We start from the raw sequence: 22,077 nt of genomic DNA on the forward strand, positions 1-22,077 counted from the left end.
CGTGAAGAACTGCTCGCATCCCTTGATTCCAACTCCCCTGCGATCATCCTCCTTGATCTCTCTTCTGCATTTGACACACTGACCCATTCCATTCTCATAAAAAGGTATCTCGGAGCGGGGACTGGACTGGCTCACCACCTTCCTAACTGACCGTTCCTCCAAAACCACACTGGGCCCATTTTCTCCCCTGACTGACCATTCCTCCAAAACCATATTGGGTCCTTTCTCCTCCCCTACTTCCTCCTCCGCCTGTGGTGTCCCGCAGGGCTCCATTCTTTCGCCCTGGCTCTTTAACATATACCTTTCTCTGCTGGCACGCCTCATTTCCTCCTTCTCCCCCAACTTCCAGTGCTATGCTGACGACAAACTCCTCTTCTTTAAACTTCCTACTGACGCCCTTGCACCTTCCTTCATCCCTGAATGCACCTCTGCAATCCAGGCCTGGTGCACTGCTAATGACCTCTGCCTCAATGCCAGCAAAACAGATTCTCCCTATTGGGTCCCTTGCACCCTACTTCTTCCCTACACTCTGGCCTTCCCTCCATTGGCTCTCCGCCCTGCCCCTTCTCTGAAGCCAGGAATCTGAGTCATCTTCAACTCCTCCCTTTCCTTCATCCCTCATATTCCGGACACTGTCAAGAAGTCCCACTTTCAGCGCTTCCTTCTCAAAGGAATTCTAAACTTCCTCACCTTCCCCCGGAGACTCAAAGTTAACCAAGCTCTGGTCCTCTCCAGGCTAGACTATTGCAATAGCCTCCTCAATCTTCCTTCGTCCATCCTGCAACCCCTTCAGCTAACTCAGAATAGCTCAAGCCCAGAGAATGCATCTCTCTTGCTCTACAAAGCCTTCAATGGCTCCCGGTCTCAGCATGGATTAAATTCAAATCCCTATTTATCACCGACAAGGCTATCTGGGGCCGGGAACCACCATCTTCAACGCTTCCTGACCAAATACTCCCCTTCTAGACTCCTGCGTTCCTCTGTCACCAACTCCTTGCGTGTGAAGCGGTTTGCTAAACAGAGAGCTGGTGGTCGATCACTTTCCTCAGCGAGCTCCCTTCTGTGGAATAGACTCCCCTTTCCCTCTGCGTCTTGAGCAGGACCTCCTTAAGTTCCAAAAAAGCCTCAAGACCTTTCTCTTCTCTTCCTTCTCCTCCTCTCTTCCCTGCTAATCATACAGTAGCGTGACTGATATGCAGGGCCCTCATGTATCTTCGGGGCACTGACCCCCCCACGTCTCTCATCCCAGCCGCTGTCTATTTACTGCACTTGCTTAGGCTCACCCTCCCCACTGAGGTTGCACTTACGTTTTCTCTTCTTAGCACTTCACCCCGAGCACTTTTCCATGAGCACCATAGCACCTATCTCTTAACCCCCTCCCCTCTGCACTTGCACGTTCTAAACACTCACAAGGCATAGCAGGTTCGAATTCCCCTCCCTTTATTTTTCTGATTTCTTATACTATTAATTCGATTATTTATTTTGTAATGTATTGTCTACCTCCCCTGGCACACCCCCTTTTCCGGTGGGTGCTTTGAAACAGTTTTTGCTAACTGTATAAGTGTCACGCCTCAGGGAACCTGGCGGCTTTGGAAGAAGTGGAAGCTGCGCCCGCCATAGCGAGTTCCATCACGTTTTTTGGGAAGCGCGCTGTACGGTCTAGTTGTCGAAGCGACGTTCCTGGCACCGGTATTTAATCCTTTCACTTCCGGGGTCAGGTGCGTTGCAACGTACAGTGTTTTCATCTTGTTCCAGCGCTGCTGTTGTTTTTTCGTGGAGTTTGCCTTTTTCCCTCCGTTGTCCTTTTCCTTTCTTTTCCCCTTGCGCTCCGTACCTTTAACCAGTATTTTCTCCTCGCCTTCTTGACTCCTTCTCCCTTGTCTGTTCCGTTCCCGTCTCTTATCCTTCCTCCCATCCGTCTGGTGCCTTTCTCTCTATACTTATTCTGTTTATTCTTGCTTTCTTCCTGTATGGTACTTACCTGTCTTGGTCCTCTTCTTTTGCCCTCCTCTGTTCCTATCTGTTTACATCTCCGTGTACCGACCATTGCCTGTCTTGTGGATTGCCTCGCCCAGCCCTCACCTGCTTATCCAGTATCGGAACTACTTCCTGTTGATATCCCGGTTCTGACCTCAGCCTGTCTTGTGGATTGCCTCGCCAAGCCCTCTACTGTTCTATCAGTTCTGGAACTTTTCCATTTATCTGGTCTCATACCCGATTCTTATTGGAATTTCTTCTATTTTTGGACCGTGTTCATCAGATTCCTCTCCCTCTGCTGCTGCCGCCGGAGTGTGTTTACTACAACCTCACTGCGTTTGAAGATCCTAATCTTCCGGGGTTTTTTGTGCCACTGGCTTTTTCCCCATTGACCAGCGACCGAGGAGGGTTGCCACAGATCACCCAAAGGGTGTCACTGTGGCGTCCTACCTTGGTCGTCCCCATCTTCAAAGAAAAGGAGTGAAGACTCGAACAAAGGACAATCCAAAGCTGACTCAACGCCGGAGACTTCAAGGTGAGGATGAAAGGGAGACTGGAGCATCTCAGGAAGAAGAGGAGATTACAGACCTTCCTGACAATAAGTGCCTAACAAGTGACCAATAAATAAATAATATGCATTGTACAATGATAAATTGTTATCAGAAGTGATACCAAGTTACTAAAAGTAGAAACAAAGTAACTAGACTAAGGGAAACAATGTTTCCCAGTACCGACAGCCTGAAGAACATGTCAGTTTCCCCATAACAGATGAGCAAAATACAGTGCAGTGATGCTTAAGGCAGTATAAAGTACTGGTCAGATACAAAAAATAAAAGCAAAATGTTTGGAGGTCCATACAAATGGAAGGAAAAGTGCAGGAAAGAGGAATCTTTCCTAACATCACTGCCCTGGTAGGTGTGGGGGAAACTGAAGTGTAAGTGTAAGGACAGGGTTTCGGGGGTGGGGAGGATGACAGATATGGCCCTGCTCAATGGCGCGGTTGACTTCTCGGTGACTACTATGCTGCCAGAGAGGCACTCTGGGATTTGCGGTATTGTCGCACAGGGCCTTTGATTACTGATGGTTCATTGACAGGGACTATGTACGCCGTTAAGCCACGGAAATGGGATGCGCGGATTGGATGATCGGTAGCCTGGGGAGAAGGCCGGGATGGGTCAAGTCAGAGTGGCACAGATGGTGCACATTTGATCAAATCTCTGTTTTTGGATGATGTGTTGTCGCTGTTGGGAGTTCCCGGATTATGTAGACTATCAGGCCGCTGGACTTCACAGCATTTCAGTGAAGCGTGAGGTGATGGCGCACTTATACTACTGGGATGGGCCAATGTGATTATTTGGGCTTTGTTGGGTGGCAGCCAGGCCAGATGGGGTGGGAAGATTCGGAAGACATGAGTGGGTTGAACTGGGGTGCGCTGTTATTGTCCGTTTTGTGTGGTTTTTCACCTGGTGGGTAACAGGGTTGTGCTTTCTGTTTTCCAAATTGCTAATAAAATGTTTTAAAAAACAAAAAAACTGTTATATTTGTTGATTTTGAATTACCTTGTTGAGTTTATGTATGTATGTATATATAAGTGAGAAGGACAAACATTTTGTTGCAATGTTTTCCTTAGTTCATTTTAGGCAGGGGAATCCTCGCCAGGGTAGGGATAGAGAGGAGTTTATCCAACCTTCTAATTTAAATAAATGGTGTCTTTTAAAAAACCTTCACAAAGTTGTCTGCCTCAAATTTCGGACGGACCCCTCCCAGTATTCAAAGGTCTTATAAATAATAATCTATTTTTGTACACCAATCTTAAATTGAGTGCTTTTTGGGTCTCATTGTAGCCATAGACCACTTTCACACCCTCTTGAGTTGAACAAGTTACTCTTACCTGGTAACGTTCTTTCAATGGGATGGTCGACGACGTATTCCATATCTTTGACAGTAATCACCACAGCTGTGCTGGTTCGAAAAATTTTTGGCGTCTACGTCCTGCGTCGATGACGTCGATGCGCCGTCCCCGAGGACCTCCTCCGACGGCCCCCGATGTTATAAGTAGGACGCACGACGCCCGTAGCCTCAGTTGTAGTTTTTTCCCCCAAAACGTGCGACACCAGTCTTCTGCCAGTCAGACACACAAGGCCTTGCGGAAACGTAAGCTACAAGGGAAGGCAGGGAGGGAGCGATATGGAATACGTCGTCGGACCATCCCATCGAAAGAACGTTACCAGGTAAGAGAGTAACTTGTTCTTCGAGGGGATTGGGTCCTCCGACGTATTCCATATCTTTGACAGACTCCCAAAGCAGTACCAAAGCAAGGAGGTGGGAAAAGAATTTAGAACACAATTTTAGCATGCCCAATCAAATTGCGGAATAAAGGACTGCCTTGCCGAAGGCCAGATCCTGTCCTCGGATGGAATCGAGGGAGTAGTGACGTACAAAAGTATGTACTGAAGCCCAGGTGGCTGCATCACAGATGTTACGAATAGGAACACCCCTCTGTAGGGCATTAGATGCAGCCATACCCCTGGTAGAATGGGCCCGGAAGACAGCTGGTGGGTGCTTACCCGCCAAGCGGTAACACTCTGAGATAGCCAAAATACTACAACGAGACAAAGTCTGTTTCGTCACAGCTTGTCCCAAACGCTTTCCAGCGTAACCAATGAAGAGTTGATCGTCCACTCTGACCCGGGACATGCGGGAAATATAAAAGCTCAACGCTCTCCTAGGATCAAGCCTATGGAGCCTCTCCTCTTCCTTACCAGGATGCGGAGGAGGATAGAATGCCGGAAAAACAACCTTCTGGCCGAAATGAAATTCCGAAACCACCTTCGGAAGAAAGGAAGGACGAACTCTAAGGACAACCCTGTCCTTATGAAACACAGTGAAGGGTGGCTTAACTGAAAGTGCCTGTAACTCAATCACTCTGCAAGCGGAAGTAGCCGCAACCAAAAACACAGTTTTCGGAGTTAACAGTCTCAAAGGGCAAGAATGAAAAGGCTCAAACGGAGCACCCATAAGAAACTTAAGAACAAGGTTCAAATCCCAACACCAGAAAAGGTGACGGAGGGAACATATTAGTGAGCCCTTTCAAAAATTGAGAAATTAAAGGAATCTTAAAATAGGAACATTCTTCAGACGAGCGCTTAAATATGGACAGCTCCGCCAGGTAACCTTTAATGGTACCCACTTGCAAACCCCTGTGGACCAAGGAAAGCAAAAAAGACAGAACCATGGGAATGTCACACTGAAAAGGATCCACATTCTTAACTCTGCACCAGTTGCAGAATTTACACCAACGGTACAGAGACTTTGTTGCCGGCCGTCTGGCCGAGAGCAACACCTCCAACACGTCTTCAGGGAGGTCCCAATCCTTATATCTCAACCTTTCAGAAGCCAAGCGTGAAGGTTGAGGAATCTGACCTCTGGATGGAGAACCTGACCCCCCCGTCCCTTGAGAGCAGATTGTCTCGTTAGGGAAGACGACGTGGAGGACAGATGGACAAGTCGAGAAGGTCCGGGTACCACGTCCTCCGGGCCCACGCCGGAGCAATGAGGATCATCCGGGAACCGAACCTCCGTAACCTCTGCAGTACTTGCGGGATGACTGGGACTGGAGGAAACGCGTACAGCAGTGGGAATGACCACTCCACCACGAACGCGTCTCCTAAGGCTCCTTTTGGAGGAAATTCCCGCTAGCAGAACCTTCTGCACTTCCGGTTGACACTGGAGGCGAACAGATCCACTTCAGGGGTTCCCCCAAAGGGCGAAGATCTCCAGGAGAATCTCCTGAGCCAGCTAACACTCGTGAGAGATCATGCTCTGCCTGCTCAGAGCGTCCGCCGTCTCGTTGTCGTCTCCGGCCAGATGAACAGCCGAGATCGAAACTTCTTGCTGGATGGCCCAGAACTCGAGCTGCATCGCCTCCCTGCACAGAGGAAGTAACCCTGCCCCCCCCCCTTTGTGAGGTAGTGCATGGCCACCGTTTGTCGGTCAGGATCAGGACACTCTTTCCTCGCACAGTCGGCAGAAAAGCCTTCAGGGCTAGCCTGACGGCCCTCAGCTCCAACAGATTGATATGGAGTCTGGACTCCGACGGAGACCAACGACCGCTGACAGGTCAACTCGTTGGCATGAGCTCCCCATCCCGTGAGGGATGCGTCCATCACGATAGTCACCTCCGGCCAGGGAAGCCAAAACGGAGCCCCCTTCATCAAATTGCCTTTGACGGCCCACCACAGAAGGTCCTGTGCGACCGAGCGCAGCACCTGAACAGGGTCCGACATCCTGCCGGAAGATTGCGACCACTGCAAAGATCTCATCCGCAGACTAGCCTCTGGCACCAGAAGAATGCAGGATGCCATGAGGCCGAGCAACCTCAAGAACTCGAACGCCGGGAACGTCTGGGCAAGTTGAAACTTGTGCACCATCTGCTGAATGTGAAGAGCCCTCACCTGGGGAGATGTACTGGAGCCGCTGTGTTGGCGTCAAATGGGACTTCTTTGAATTGAGGGAGAAGCCCAGCTTGTGAAGGAAGTGGAAGGTGATGGACAGATGATCCAGGACTTGCTCGGGAGAGCTCCCCCTGATCAACCAATCGTCCAGGTAGGGGTACACGTGAATCCCCCCTTTCCTGAGATGCGCTGCCACCACCACCATGAGCTTGGTGAAAACCCTCGGGGCGGAGGTCAATCCGAACGGCAGGACCCGAAACTGAAAGTGCGAGTCGGCAACCGTGAACCTCAGGTACTACTTGTGCTTGGGATGGATCGGCACATGGAAGTAAGCGTCCTTGAGGTCGAGAGACACCAACCAGTCCTGAAGTTGAAGGGCTTGGAGGACTTGAGAGAGAGTAACCATCTTGAACTTGTCCTTCCTGAGGAGTTTGTTCAAACCGCGCAAGTCCATGATGGGTCTCAATCCCCCGTCTTTCTTCAAAATCAAAAAATAAGGGGAATACCATTGCTTGTTCCTCTCCGCTACAGGCACCAGTTCTATGGCACCCTTCTCCAGCAGGGCTTGAATTTCCTGCGCAAGGAGCGGATCCGGACTCTTCAAAGAAAGGTTCCCAGGTGGATTGTCGTGAGGCCTCTGCCGAAAGGGAAGACAGTAGCCGTGGGTTATGATCTCCAGAACCCACACATCTGAAGTAATGGCACGCCACTCTACAAGATGCTGCGCCAGCCTTCCCCCAACTGGCGAACCATGGGACCTGGCCTCATGACTGAGTGGTAGCTGCTGCGGCGTTGCCTGAGGGCAAAGAGGCAAATGCCCGAGCGGCCTTGGCACCTCGAGTACCCCGTTTTCCACCTCTGGCACTCTTACGGTGGCCTCTCACTGACAGCTCCTCTCGCTTTACTGAAGGACGAGTAATAGCGAAAGGAACCTCCCCTCCATTGTTGTCCCCTAGGACGAAAAGGCAGAGGTTGTCGAACTGCAGCGCCCTACAACTTCGCTGCAGCTTTGGAGGTCTGCAATCTCATGGCTCTTGCTGCCAAAAAGATGTTCACCGTCAAAGGGCATGTTGAGGAGCCAGGACTGCACATCAGGAGCGAACCCCGACTTCCGCAACCACGTAAACCTGCGTATTACGGTGCTCGCCGCCATGGACAGGCTGACACAATCTGCCATGTCCAAACCCGACTGAACGGCCTCACACATGGAATCCTTGCCATCCTGAACCATAGCAAGCAAACCATCCCGTTCGTCCCCTTCGATAATATGTTCAGCCGCTAATGCAACACAGTTCCACAGAGTGTGTTGCAAACGAGACAAGGCACATACGGAGTTGGCCGCCTGAAGCGCCATACCCCCTGAAGAAAACACTTTCTTTGCGCAGCCATCAAAACGTTTGTCGTCCCTATCCGGAAAGATGGTATGATACGACGCCTGCTTTGCGGGGGCCGTAGCCGCCTGCACCACCAAACTCTCCGGAGTGGGGTGCCTGGACAAGTAGCAGGGGTCGCTACTGGCTGGACGGTATTTTCGCGACAAAGACTTGCCCACTGCCGGGAGACTCTCCGAAGCAGTCCAAGCCGCAGCCACCCTTCTCTGCAGAGCCATATGAAACGGCAGTACCGGGTCAGTGGGGGGACCAAGATCGAGGATGTCCGTGAGATCATCCTGAACAAACTCCCCTGGGGGAGCCGACCATCCCAAGTACTCAGTGACCGAGACATAAGGCGCCGGTACGAAGAATCGGCATGAGTGCCAGGCTCAGGCCTACAAAACTCCACCTCCGGAGAGGTGTCCAGTCCACTGGCATCATGCAGTGACTGCCTTAGGTCATCAAATTGGCTATGGCCCGAGAGAAGCTCATCTGGCACTGTAACCATAACCAAGCCCTCATTAGAACCCTCATCACCCTCTGAAAGGTACTCCAGGCGGTGAGAGGAAGACACCTGGGGACCAAAGCTATGCCCGACCTTAGCCAAAGCCTTTCTAGGGGCTACCCCCGTGCCACGGGGCCCCTCCAACACCACCGCCTCGAAAGGCGTCGAGGGCGCCGAACGAGTCGGCGCCGAGCGAATCGGCATAGACGTCAGCTGCAGCGCCGCCAGCTTCGGCGGCATCGACACAGGCCTCGAAGCCAGAGCTCTGAGAGTGTCCTTCGACGACCTAGGCGCCGACAGATTTGACTACCCCCTCGGAGGCGGAGTCTCGAAAGAGGTCGTCGACGACCTCGGCGCCACAGGCGTCGACGTCTTCCTCGAAGACTGCACAGGATCACGCGGTCTCGAGCACGTCGAGGACCAGTACCTGGAACGGGCATGGCAAGAATGGTTACCCTTGTCCGAGCGGGACCACTCCCGCGAACCGTGCCGACCACCTGAGCCCAAAGGCATGTGGGGATGTCTCGACCGATCACGACCGACCCCACTCGGAGGCACGGAGGTCCTCGGGGACGGCACATCGACGCAGAATATTTTCCGAAGCAGCACAGCTGTGGTGATTACTGTCAAAGATATGGAAAACGTCGGAGGACCCAATCCCCTTGAATAGGTTTTACGGCTCTGCTACTCTAACTGCACTGAGTTTGGCTAGACATCAGTCTGTACTGTTCACCATAATAGGCTAGCCTCTCAGAATCAACCCCCCATAGTTGATTCTGAAAATCCATTACAACACAGACTGCCATCTAGTGGTTGGCTTTGGGTGTTACATCTTTTTTCCAGAATCAAAAAAGGGGCCTAGCAGTCATTCTATCCCCATCCTATGTGTGAGGTTACCCATGATCGTTCATGCTCAACATCTTCAGATTGAGGATATGACGTATGACATGCTGCTTCAGTGTACGGTCTTTTATATTGAGAATCCGCTCCCATTTGGGGAGGCCGGGTGGGCGTATGCGATTCTAAACAGATGCAAGCCACAGAAAGAAGATTACAGGATAAGTAATGTTTCCCTAGCAGTACCTGAATAAGGTGGGTGTGCTGAAGGAACAGCTGAAAACATATGTGTTTGTGCTGCCTGCCCCAATTGAGCATCTTCCCTTATTTCCGTAGCTACACAATGTTGAGTTTATGTGTGTACTGGACTCCATGTTTCTGCCTTGCAAATTGAATCTAACGGTATATTTGCAATGAAGGCTAATGTTGCCCCAATATTACATGCGGAGTGCATTCTAGGGTGATTGGAAGAGGTTTATGGGCCAAATTGTAGCAGAGCTGTATACAACGTAGAATCCATCTTGTAATGGTGCATTTAGTTACTGCATCACCTTCTCTCCCAGATGCACAGGATACAAAGAATTTACTTGTTTTCCTCAGCGCATTGGTTCTACTAAGGTAAAACATCTCTGCCCTTTGAACATCAAGTGTATACAGTTCTTTCTCCCCCCTATTCTCTGGTTGGGGGGGGGGGGCAAAGGAATGGTAATTCCATCGACTGACTAACCTGACATTTTTAAATGTATTTGAGAGAAATTTAGATGTGTTCTGAAAACCATTATATGCCTGAGGCTTGCTTTTCCGGCTGATTAAAGTGACAGCAATAAGGAATAGTATCAGTGAAAATATCCCTTTCTTTTTTCCAGGAAAAAAAAAGTCATTTAGAAAGACTGCTGCGAGACTGCTCAGAGCAGTCTTTCTAAATCGAACTGTCATGACACTGACACAACTTGAGTGCGCACAGGGGCTGACAGAACGGCAAACGGGACCACCCGGCCGAATCTGGTAAGAGTGGGTGCGTGTGTGTGTATGTGTATGTTGAGGATGAATGTAGTGTGGTGGGGGCGGGGATACGTTACGTGTAAGGTTGTTTGAGTGGGGGGCCAAGGATGAGTGTTTGTGTCATGGAAGAGAAGGGGTGGGTGAGTGGGAACGTGCGTGCGTGTCTGTGATGAGAGGGAGTTTAGGGTGATTGAACAGAGCGAGCAGAGGAGCAAATGGGGTTTCTGGGAGTGAAACCCCCATCTTTAAGGTGAGAGGGCGAGGGGAATTGGTGAAAGGGGACTGGATGAAACACCCCAAAATAAATACAAGTTGATGATTTGTACAAACATTTTTGGTGTACGGCCTTCAATAGACAACACATAGAACGAATAGAACCATGAGGAATATTACTTTGTAAGAGCGTCTTTAAAGGGGCTTTCTGCATTGGCTTGAAAAGAAGTGCCATTCATTTGTGATGGACCATATTTAGAGACCAGAGAGGGGGGTGACAAACGCTTTGACCACTGGGACTTTCCACCATGACCATTTGGTGTTGTGAGGTCGTGTATGCTGCTAGTGTAGCTAATTGTAGTTTCAGCGAGTACTTAAATTAACTTTTGCCAAGAACTGTTATATATTGATGAGCTTGACATTTGTAAGAGATAACATGCTACTCTTAGCTACTCAACATCCTGCCAAGTGTCCAAATGAGAAAATGCATAATAGATGAAAGCTAGAGCGCTAAAAATCTCATAAGTAAATCTATAATCTTTATTATAATGATTATGGACTATACCAATCACATCTTGATTAACCAGTGTTTCATTTCTTTTGGAATATACCTACACGGTATACATTTAATCTTCTTGATACTTATTCTTCTCGCACACTATCAGAAGCAATGATGTAAGTTTGCATTTAACAAAATTTGTTGCACTTTTGAAGTGTAAACATCTCTACAAATATATGCTTTACAGGGAAAGCTTAAAGGAAACCATGCTGCATAACTTTGGGTCTGTGCTCTAAACCCTTGAACAAAGCGAGAGAAAGCTTCAAATGTAAAGTAGACAAAGAACTGAATACCCAGATCTGAGCATGCCTCATGCACATTGCATTGACCACAGTGTTTGAAGGAATTCACTGTATGACAAAGCTGCTAGCTCGCCACTGAAACTAGGGAAAATCATCGAAGACTTGAAAAATCTTCAAATGGTACATTGCTACAAGACTAAAAACCATGTAACCCATGAATCAAAGTATGAATGTCACTTGTAAAGGGCAGCTAGAGAACATTAGTGTAGACTTCGAACAGTAAAACCATGCCACCATCTAAACACCCAACACTGGGAGTTATGGGGGAGAAATGTTTCTGGAAGTGAGCACCAGGGAGGGCTTAAAGAGTTCCATAGTAACTCGGGCAAGGACAGAGCCTTTTACTATGTGAGAAAATGTCTTCTGAATGTGCCCTTTCCTTAAAGGGGTTGGGGTGTTTTCTTCTGACTCACTTCAAGAGACCCAGTGGCACTTCAGGACGACTACTCACCGGAGTGCACCTCACTCTAAAATCAGGAAAAGAAGAGCAGACATCTTCTGTCCCGAGTGTCTTATGAGAAAATGCACTGCGATCCTACAATCTTTTGGAATGTGATCTGGGTGCAGGCAGTAGATGCAATATTCGTGAGGGTCCCTTGATCAAAAGTTATTTTTGTGACTGGGTCTTGGGGAGCAGTTGCCAAAGTCATGAGATATGAGTTAAGGCTGCACTCGAAGAAAAAACACTGACCAGCTTCAGATAAATACAGGTTAAAGTTCTAAAATGTTTCTCTCCCAAATGTTTAGGAAAGTGAAACCAGCTAGCTGCAAGAACGTTGAAACCAATGACAGATGTTCATGCAAATTACATTCTCTAGTGCCCCTCATTCACACAAAAGCTCATAACTCAATTAAATGTCATGAGGAAAAACAGCGTACAAATTGTTTTGAGAAACTAACCCTGATGTAGGAGGATTATTCAAACCCACTTTTAAATCCACAGTCAAGCCTAGAATGAAGATGCCTCCTACAGGTTTAATAACGGGGACTGGTTAAGAAGAACCAATTACTGACACCGGTAATGTTCTTTCTGATGGATGTTCCTCCCATGGATTCCTCATCTTCGATATATTCTGCAGCACAATTTTGGAAACCTTTTTCGGCCAACAGCGGACACTGTGAACTTTGGAGTCAAGAGCCCTCGACACTTATCGGCCTCAGGTCTGGACCGGACGCGGACACAGATACAAATAACTGGCACCACAGCCCTTGACCTCAGTTTTCTCTTTTTTTACTTCTTGCTCAGTTGCGATGGGGGAATTTGTGTTTTGTACTCTTCAAAGAAACCATGTATTTTGTAGCCCAGTATGAGCCATCCAGCAGAGAAGGAGAGACTTGTACGAGAAGTTAGCTCTCTGATTTGAGGGGCAGGTTGGGAGGGCGGTAAGGAATCCGTGGGAGGAGCATCCATCAGAAGAACAAGTTACTTTCTTACCTGGTAACGTTCTTTCGATGGGATGGTCTGACGACGTATTCCATATCGCTCCCGCCCTGCCTTCCCCGCTGCAGAATTTCTTTTGCGATTGCAGCTTACGTTCCGCAAGGCTGTGTGTCTGACTGACCGTTGACTAATGTCACACGGTCTGGGGGGAAAAAACTACAACTGAGGCTACGGGCGTTGTGCGTCCTACTTAACACATTGGATGACGTTGGAGGAGGTCCTCGACGACGGCGCATCGACGTCATCGACGCAGGACGCAGACGCCGAAAACAGTTTCCGAAGCAGCACAGCTGTGGTGATTACATGTCATAGATATGGAATATGTCTGAGGACCCAATCCCCTCGAAAGAACATTACAGGGGTAAGTAACTCGTTCTCCCAATGAAGTGCGTCCTCCCACAGATCCTATCTTAGATAGACTCCCTTAGCAGTGTTCTCCGAACCCAGGAGTGGGGGAGAGTCACTCCAGTTATAATCCCTTTACAAAGAATTCTGTAACACTGCTCTGCCGAATCGGATCTTGACCCTCGTAGGTGTCTAAGCAATAATGGTTAATGAATATGTGGAGAAAAGACCACATCGCTGCTAGGCAAATGCCTGCGTTAGGTACTTCCCTTTGCAGAGCTGGGGAAGTTGCCACTCCCCTAGTGGAGTGTGACCTCAGTCCTAGCACTGATATGCCTGCTATATTGTAAAATTCTGAGTGCCAATACGATAATCTCGAAATGACTTTGTAATGGCTTTTCCCATCTGATGACCAACGCATTCTGCAAATAGCTGGTCCTCTACTCTAAAGCTTCTTGTTCTTGTAATGTAGAAGCACAAAGTCCTCTTAGGGTCCAATCTGTGTAAGCTATCCTCTTCCTTGGAAGGACAGTGTGTGCTGATGTAATGGCGATCATGAAAGCCATCTTCCAATTGAAAAGACGGAGCGGCCAAGAGTGCATTGGCTCAAATGGTGTGCCCGTAAAAACATTTCAAAATCAAGTTTAGGCCCCATGCCGGCACCATGAAAGGTGGAAATGTGTCAGCCCCTTAATTGAGTGCATGACCAGAGGCATTATAAAATAGGAGCCTTTGTCTGGTGTTCTTTAGAAACTGCTGCCAAATACCCCATTGCTCTAGCCAACTACAGACCCCGCCTCAAATTGTGTAACAGAAATTAAAGCACTGCAGCAATGTTAAATGACAAAGGATCCAACCCCTTGGCTCTGAACCAGCTGCAAAATGTCTTCCATCGGCAGTGGTAAAGAGCCTTTGTTGCTGGCCTTCTTGCCGAGAGCAACATCTCCTTGATGTCATGCAGGCGGTCCCAATCTCTTTACCTCATACACTCAGTAGCCAGGCGTGGAGATTGACAGTAATGACGGAGGCCAAAAGGTACAGGTACCATGTTATCCTAGATCAAGGTTGTGCCGAACTTCCTCAACCTCCTCATGACATGACTTATGATGGGTATTGGTGGGAATGCATATAGCAGTGGATAATTCCAGTCCACTATATGGAGGCCTCTCCATATAAATTTCAGGATTTTCCAGGAAATTCCCTGGAGCAGAACAGCTTGCACTTCTTTTTGGAGCTAGATGCGAAGAGATCTACAGTAGTGTTTACCCAGAGGATGAAGATTTCGGATTTGGGTTGTTTGCCCGTAACGGAAAAGTTAGCAGCTGAAAAGACCGTAGCTAACTTGACCGTTACGGTCAAACAACCCAAAGTAAATGCCTCCCCAAGCATACCCTACAAATACTCCCCCTTGCCCCTTTACGTACCTTTCAGCGGCACACCTCATTGTGTGCCGCTGACTCCCTGCAACACTGGTTCCCTTCACTTATGTGCTTGGGAACCGGCACTGCAGGGTCCTTTCCTTTTTTTCTTTCTAACTTTATTCCCCTATGCGGGGGACACCCCCCAAACCCTGTGCCCCTTGTTTGCTATAATGGTCATGTATGGCATTTTTTTATCGAATTTTTGGTTGTACAGGATTTTCGTACAGCCTAAATTTGGTCAAATATGCCGTGTGTTTTTTTTCATTTCGGTCTATTTGGGTGTTTGCAAAGATCTCTGTAAGGACTTCCTGGCATAGCTTTCACTTGTGGGATACCGAACCCTACTCGCTCAGGGTGTCCGCCAACGTGTTCTCATCGGCTTGATGAATTGCCAACAAGAAGATTCGTCTTTGCAACACCCAAAATCAGAGTTGCATTGCCTCTTTGCCCAGTGGTAGTCACCCTACGCCACCTCACATGTTGAGGTAGTGCATGGCCACTGTGTTGTCAGTCATGATCAGGACAGTCTTCCGTTGTATTGAGGGCAGAAAGGCCATCAGCGCCAGTCTGAATGCCCTCCACTCCGAAGGTTTGCTTATGTGGAGTTTTGCTTCTGCTGGGAACCATAGTCCAATCACTATGGGTTCGGTCAGGTGTGTGCCGCAGCCCAGGCTTGGCAAAAAGGTTCTCCTTTCATCAAGTTCTCCTTGCTGAACCACTACAGGGGTCATGCGAGATCCTGGTCGGGACCTGTAACAGGCCTGTCATGTTGCCTGAGAACTGTGACACTGGGATCTGAGGGCTCATTGTAGGGATTCCATCCTCAGTCTGGCCTATGGCACCAGGAAAATGCAGGATTCCATGAGATTGAGCAACCTCAAAGTCGACGGCCGGCAAAGCTTGAACGTTCTGAAATGTTTAGACCATCTGCTGGCAGTTCTGTCCTTGGGAGGAAACACTCTTTTTGGATGAGGCCAGGACTTCTCTGATTAACTGGAGCGTATGGTTAAGGTGTCATCTGGGACTTCTTGAAGCAGAAGCCCGGTTTGTGCAGAAAGTGGCAGACAAGATGTAGGTGATCTTGGCTTTGCTCTTTTGAGCAGGCTTTGATGAACCAGTCATCCAATTAAGGGACAACACAAATTCCCTACTTTCTCAGACTAGTTGCCACCACACGCAGCAGTTTGGTGAAGAACCTTGGGGCGGAGGGGAGCTTGAATGGCAGTACTTTGAACTGTTAGGAGCACACTCCCAATCACAAATCTCGGGTACTTCCTGTGCTTGGGATGTTTCAGCACATGGAAGCAAGTATTCTGAAGATTCAATGACACCAGCCATCATGGAACTCGAGATGCAGGAGGATTTGTAAAAAGTTAGCATCTTGAATGTGTCCTTCCTGAACAACATTTTCATGCAGGGCTAAGATGGGTTGCAGTCTTTTGGGATACAAATAAAAAGTGGGAATACCATCTCGGAATCCTTTCTGCTAGAGGTACATACTCTATAGCACCTTTCTCTAGCAGGGAAGCAATGTCCTGCTGGAGTAGCGGGTCCGGAGGTTTTGCAATCTGGGAGAGGGGGATGTTTGATGAAAGGCAGACAGTACGCTGGCAAGACTAGGTTTGCCCCACATGTCTGAAGTAATTCCTTGCCATTCTTCGAAGCTTGGGAAATTTTCAATGTATGGCGGTAGGTTGACCTTACTCTTTGGCTGAAAGACACAGTGTAACAAAAGGGTCCCTTCCATGCTGGAGTAGATGCCTGCAATGGGTGCAGATGAAGTGCATTGGGTGATGGCAGCTTTTCCAGGGTGTCGTCAGCTTTTGAGTCAAAGAGACTGTAGGCTGGAAAGGGCGTGTACATTTTCTTGCACATCAGGTGTAAAACATGAGTTTCTCAGCCATAAGAAGCATCTGAAAACTGAACTGGTATCCATTACTCTTCCCAGACAATTGGAGATGTCCAAGCCCGATTGCAGAGCTCGTCACATCGCTTCCTTGCCATTTGCTATGATGTTGAGGAAGTCATCCCTCTTTACCCCTTCTGGGATGTCTTCAGCTGCTTGCTCCATCACACAGTATGGGGTGTACTTGGCCAGTGTGCACAATGAGTTCACTGCCTTGAGAGCAATGTTCCCTGAAGCAAAGATTATCTTTGCCCAAGCATCCACCTTTTTGTCATCCCTACCTGGGGTTAAGGATGGACAGGCAGAGGATTTGGCTCCTGATGTGGCAGCCTGGACCACTAGGCTCTCCAAACCTGGGTTTTTAGTTAAGAAATACAACTAAAGATGCAGGCCTGTACCTATTTTGATAGATCACCCCTTACTGCTGGCACAGAGCAGGGCTTCTACCAAAGCTCTATATGGGGTCTTTCAAGGCTGCATGAAATGGTAAAAAGTGGTTCTTTCACTGGACCCTTGTCAGGAATATCTGTGAGGTCATATTCTGTGACCACCTTGGAAGGGGGTCCCCACGCTAGGGCCTCTGGGACCTTACCCATGACTGTCCTGTATGCTGTATGGGGGTATGCACGCGGGTCCTGTTGATATGGGTCACTCTCAGGCGAGGTGTCCAGCCTTCTTCCCCCTTGATGCTCTCTAGCGAGAGCCTGCAACATTGCTGATTTCGAGTACAGCACCTCAGGTGGATCAATTACCCTCATGGGATCTAATCCAAAAGGGACCTCATCTCCCTCATCGGCGCACATTTTTTCAAAAGGGGGACATGAAGTCTCTCCTCAATCGTGGTGCGTAACGTGGCACTGATGGGTCGTCAAACTACGACGCCCATACTCCTTTTGATGACTGTGCTGAGTTGGCTTCAAAAAATGTTGATATGGATTGGGCAGTCAACGAAGATAAGGCTTTTGCAGGTTTGTCAGACATTGGGCTCAGGCTTTTCGCACACTCGACTAGTCTTTGGTTGATTCCCTGCCAGCTTTACTTTGCGCGGTGGGCTCTGATTTTTATTAGCCATCGACTCTGAAGAGAAGGTCGATGGGGCTGCCCTTTGAAAGCTGTCCAGCATTATACGCCCATTCCCTGCAGCATCGTATTTAGATATGAACCATATCTGTCTTTTTGCTGTGCAGTTTGAGGAGTGCTGCCTTGTTTTCTTTTTCTTCTTCAAAGAAGCGTGATGGGAATCACTACGGGAGTGAGATTTCTTATGTTTTCGCAACATTCTTTTCTCCAGAAATCGGTTGTTCAACGCAACCTCTCTCTCATCTGACAGACGTTTCTTTGAGGAAGATCACCCGATTTTTAATTTTGAGCACTTCAATGCCTTCGGTGTCATGGACTGACATGACCCACGATCAACCATCTTGTGACTGATGCCGAGACACCACAGGCATATCCTGTGAGGCTCGGTTAGCTACATTTTACCATTGCAATTCTTACATCACTTAAAGATTGAAGACTCCTGCTTCGATATTGTGTCGAATATTTAGGAGATTTTTGGAAAAGTTTACTTGAGGTGTTCCAATCATTGCGTACTGTGCATGCAGAAAGAAGGAACTGAGTTCACTCGGGTCTGGTGCAGGCTATTTGTATCAGCATCAAGGTCACATCTGGACCCTAGCTCAATGCCAAGGCCGTACAGCTCCACCTGGTGGATGGAAAAAGGTTCCGAAATTGTGCGGCTGCCGCAGAAAATATCAAAGATGAGGAATCCGTGGGAGGACACATTCAATTAAGAACAGACACTCGCCAGGCCATTATGGAATGGACCTTTTATTAATACAGTATAAAATTCATTTTGCGAGTAAAAAAAGAAAACTCCAAAGATGTTTGCCAACTACTATTTTGCCTTTTACAATAATTGAGGCCAAAAATAAAGCAAGGAAATGGAGAAGTATTGACAAAATAAACAAATGAATTAGAGTACAATGACCACCCACCTTCACTTTGGGTTTGGGTGCTAAGATCACCTTCTTCTTTGCGCTAAGAAAGGAGAAAGACATATCAGGCAAACTATTTACAAATTGAGAAACCACACTTCTAAATAAAAGCACACTCAGTGAAACCATAATGATGTCTAGAACAGTGAATTTGGAATCCTAAAACCTTTTTCTAGCAGAATGGTGATAATTACCATCATACGTCATTAGCACACTTTTAGACGTTGGACCTCAATGTATAACATGTATACCTCAGTATGACACTAAACTCCCACACCTTTGCCCCATTAGGGGAACACAGCCTGCTTTGGCTCATTCCTTCACAATACTGCTAAGATTCATTGTATTGCCTCCACAAGAACTTTCACAGCATACTCCAAAAGGACATTTATCCAAATAATCCAACAAAACCTCATCACACATATATTAAAATACAACTGCAAATACGTTACACTCCCATGAAGGGGAGCTCACAGTTCTATGCAGTATATCCACCTAAAACCACACCTATTACACCTTCATCCCACTATGCATCTTCGGTCCTTCCTGCCCCAGGTCGCAGGCAGTCCCTTGTTTCACTGTTTTCTCAGGAATGGCACCACCCTCTACCCTCACAAACACATTTTCAAAGGTGACTTAACTTCTACATGCAACCCACACTCCTAAATCATAGCATTGCCATGTGTCACATACAGTTAGTTCGCCAGCCATGAAGGGCAGATCCACCACCACCATTTGCCCTCCGTGCCGTTTACACCTTGATTACATCACCACTTACGTGGACTCACTGTATTGCTTAAAAATGTTACCATAACTTGAAGTAGCTGATCGGGACGACCAATTAATGGACCACACTCAACAGTGTATACATGCACAATGCAATGACGTGAGTCCTTTACCCATACTTCTATGCAGTGCCAATATCAAAAGGACATTCCCAGCCCAAATGTGGGCATGTAGCATCAGCACTTTTAAATAGTAGACAATTACACTTACGGAATTAAGGAATCTCCAATGCTACAATGATATTAACAGTTGCGGATGGCTTCTAAATGTGGTTTCTTCCTACAAGGACAATGCAACTGGACTATGGAAGTCATACTCTCCTTGCATGCCATCATAGAAGGGAAGGATGGCATTTGATTTGCCTTCCCAGGTTTCTGTTGGTATTTGGTGGAGGAGGAAAACACTAGCCGGAGGTGGAGAGACCAGAGGTATATTATATTTTATTTTGGCCCAGGCTGCTTATGTGCTCCTCATGCCATACGTAATCTCCACCTGTACCGATGGACTATAGGGGCTGCACAGACAGAAAATACAATTGTAGATGGGCCCCTATTAAGATTGAGGACATGCCATCTCAGGGGTCAGAGTGACATGCAACTATAGCTTTGCTCTCTTAACTGTCAGTAGTCACTATGAACCAATAAATGGGGTCACTCAACCACCTCAGTTCTGGATCTACAATTCTATACAAATATCTCCCAAAGGCATATCTAAAAGAGTCGTATCACTTTTTTACAGTCTGCATAATGACTTCACAATTGAAAATCAACATTATAGCCCTTCTACAATACCCTACTGTCAATTACTTTAACCAAACCATTGGATAACCAGTCCAAGGAATAGGATGACAGATTGTGGACAAGACTAGGAATGCACCTTCAGAGCATCCTCGTTTAAGCTTTATAAGAAAGGAGCAGGTTACTTACCTGTAAAGAAAGGCTTGCAGCGTGATACCTGTAATTATGTTCCTAAATCTGCTATCTAGTGGTTGGGTTTTGAAATGTCAGTTTTTTTTGCAAAAATGTAAAATGTGGATCATTAATATTACTAGGGCTTTTGTACTGCACCAGGTCATCACCGTAGTAGTCTCAACGCGTGAAACTTGTCAGACGTACGGTGCATTAAGTCAGGGACACCAGGATGGGCTCTTGTAGGGTCTCGGGATGGGCTCTTGTAGGTCTAGATAAATGGGCAGCCCAAGGACCAACGAAAAATGTTCTAAGTATATGTGTTGCTTATGAGGTAAAATAAATAGATCACTTATAAAGGGTAAGAAATAAGGATTATATAATGTAGGAACAAAGTAATAGAATAGATGTCATTACCCTCCAATCTAAAATGAAGAATACACCACGTAATAAAAGACAAAAAGAGGCTGTTCTCACCATGCTGCAAACTCAGAATATTTGTCCATAAATGCCTTGCTAGGACGACAACATAAACCTCACAATGCCCCATACACTAACATCATATGTAGATTGCTTTTTCATCCTGTAAATGCATGACATTCTGATTGCTATTTCATGACCACGTCATCCTAAACCAACTGCTTCTGCAAAACAATTGGCCTAGGAAAGCAACTTTTTTTCTTTTGCAGCATAAATATGTTATAGCGAAGGTGTGCACACATTTCAGTAGGACTTCAACATGTAAGCCGCAGTCAGTGTAATGTTGGAGTGTTAGTACACAGATTTCTTCAAAACCATTTTTAAATCTAAGAAATCGTTGGTCATCTTTGCAGTTCTGTACAACAGTCTCTTTTAAATGGGTTTATGATGCTCTAATTTGCACTCTATATATGTTCTGTAGTAGAAAATAACTTCGATACAGAGTGTGCTGTAGATCAACAAAGTTTGACAGTTTACTCAATACACAACTATGCTACAAGCTACTGTCAAATTTGTAATGGGATTACCACTATCAGTTGTTGAAGAGCTATCTAATATTCAGTTGTGTTTCACAATTCTTTAGTCTCATCTAAACAGTACATGACTGCTGTCCCTGTAGCTATGATTCGCTTACAGTTTATACATCTTGTAACAAAGTGGGTACCACTGATCTCTGACTGATGTGAATTATATATAGTAAAAACAATGGGTGAGTTTGCTGCACTACCCTGTTCTCGTATATGCGCATGAATATCAATTTCTACTGATCGTGCCTGTAACTCACTTAACCGTAAGGAAGTAATGTGAATAAAACTACTTTGTATGACTCCTTTATCCCATATTTATTTAAGGGTTTTACCTTGTTAATACTATGTTGAGACCCTAAATTGATTTTGGGTGTCTGTCTAGGCAAGGTACTTTTAGCTTAGAAAGAGACACTGAAGAGAAACTTGTTTGCTACTCTTTCAACGTGCAGATCTACTTTGACAGTTGAGAATATCACATTAAATAAATACTAATATCCATGACATTTGTTTGTACATGTGAAATGCCATTTCAAAACCATAATAGCGTTTCGGCTTTTTAGAGTACAATTCTGAGATCGCAGGATCTATGCTGAAAAGTTAAATAGCTTGGGTGTTAAGAAGATGATTTTTTGCTTTTGTTTAGTTAGTAGAATAGATTATGCACGTTTTTCTGAAAATCCATATGACAAACTGTGGTATATCAAATTAAGTATACAAAAGATAAACGAGCAAAAGTTTGTTATGTGTAGTGTCTCTAGTAATATTCCTTGCACCTGGGATACACATTTTAAGGCTGGATGGTCAATGGGTCTATCTAGAATCGTACATCCCACGTGTGGGTCTTTGTACAGTTATGAGCCATTTCAAATAAAGGCAATATGGTGGTGGTAATTGAGTCAAATGGGCAAAAGGCTTAAAGTAGAAGTGATTGAATAACTTGAGTGTGTGCATTTGCCTTCGTGCACAAATATCTTTAGGCTGCTCTTGAAATGAAATTAGACAGCACACAATATTATGGATTTGTAACAGAATGGGAAAGTATGA

At 46.8% G+C, this 22,077-nt stretch overlaps 1 protein-coding gene across 2 annotated transcripts in view; it reads right to left on the reverse strand.

The window, feature by feature from the left end:
- UBN2 (ubinuclein 2) overlaps window positions 1-22,077 on the reverse strand; it is a 1,320,634-nt gene that overhangs the window by 460,083 nt on the left and 838,474 nt on the right. For both annotated transcript variants that reach the window (XM_069652705.1, XM_069652704.1), the window contains exon 13: window positions 18,333-18,375. In XM_069652705.1, coding sequence (XP_069508806.1) covers window positions 18,333-18,375 — 43 coding nt within the window. The remainder of the gene's footprint in view (window positions 1-18,332; window positions 18,376-22,077) is intronic.

This window comes from Ambystoma mexicanum, chromosome 3p, assembly GCF_040938575.1.
Source record: "Ambystoma mexicanum isolate Mex_15411 chromosome 3p, UKY_AmexF1_1, whole genome shotgun sequence".
NCBI classification, from domain to species: Eukaryota; Metazoa; Chordata; class Amphibia; order Caudata; family Ambystomatidae; genus Ambystoma; species Ambystoma mexicanum.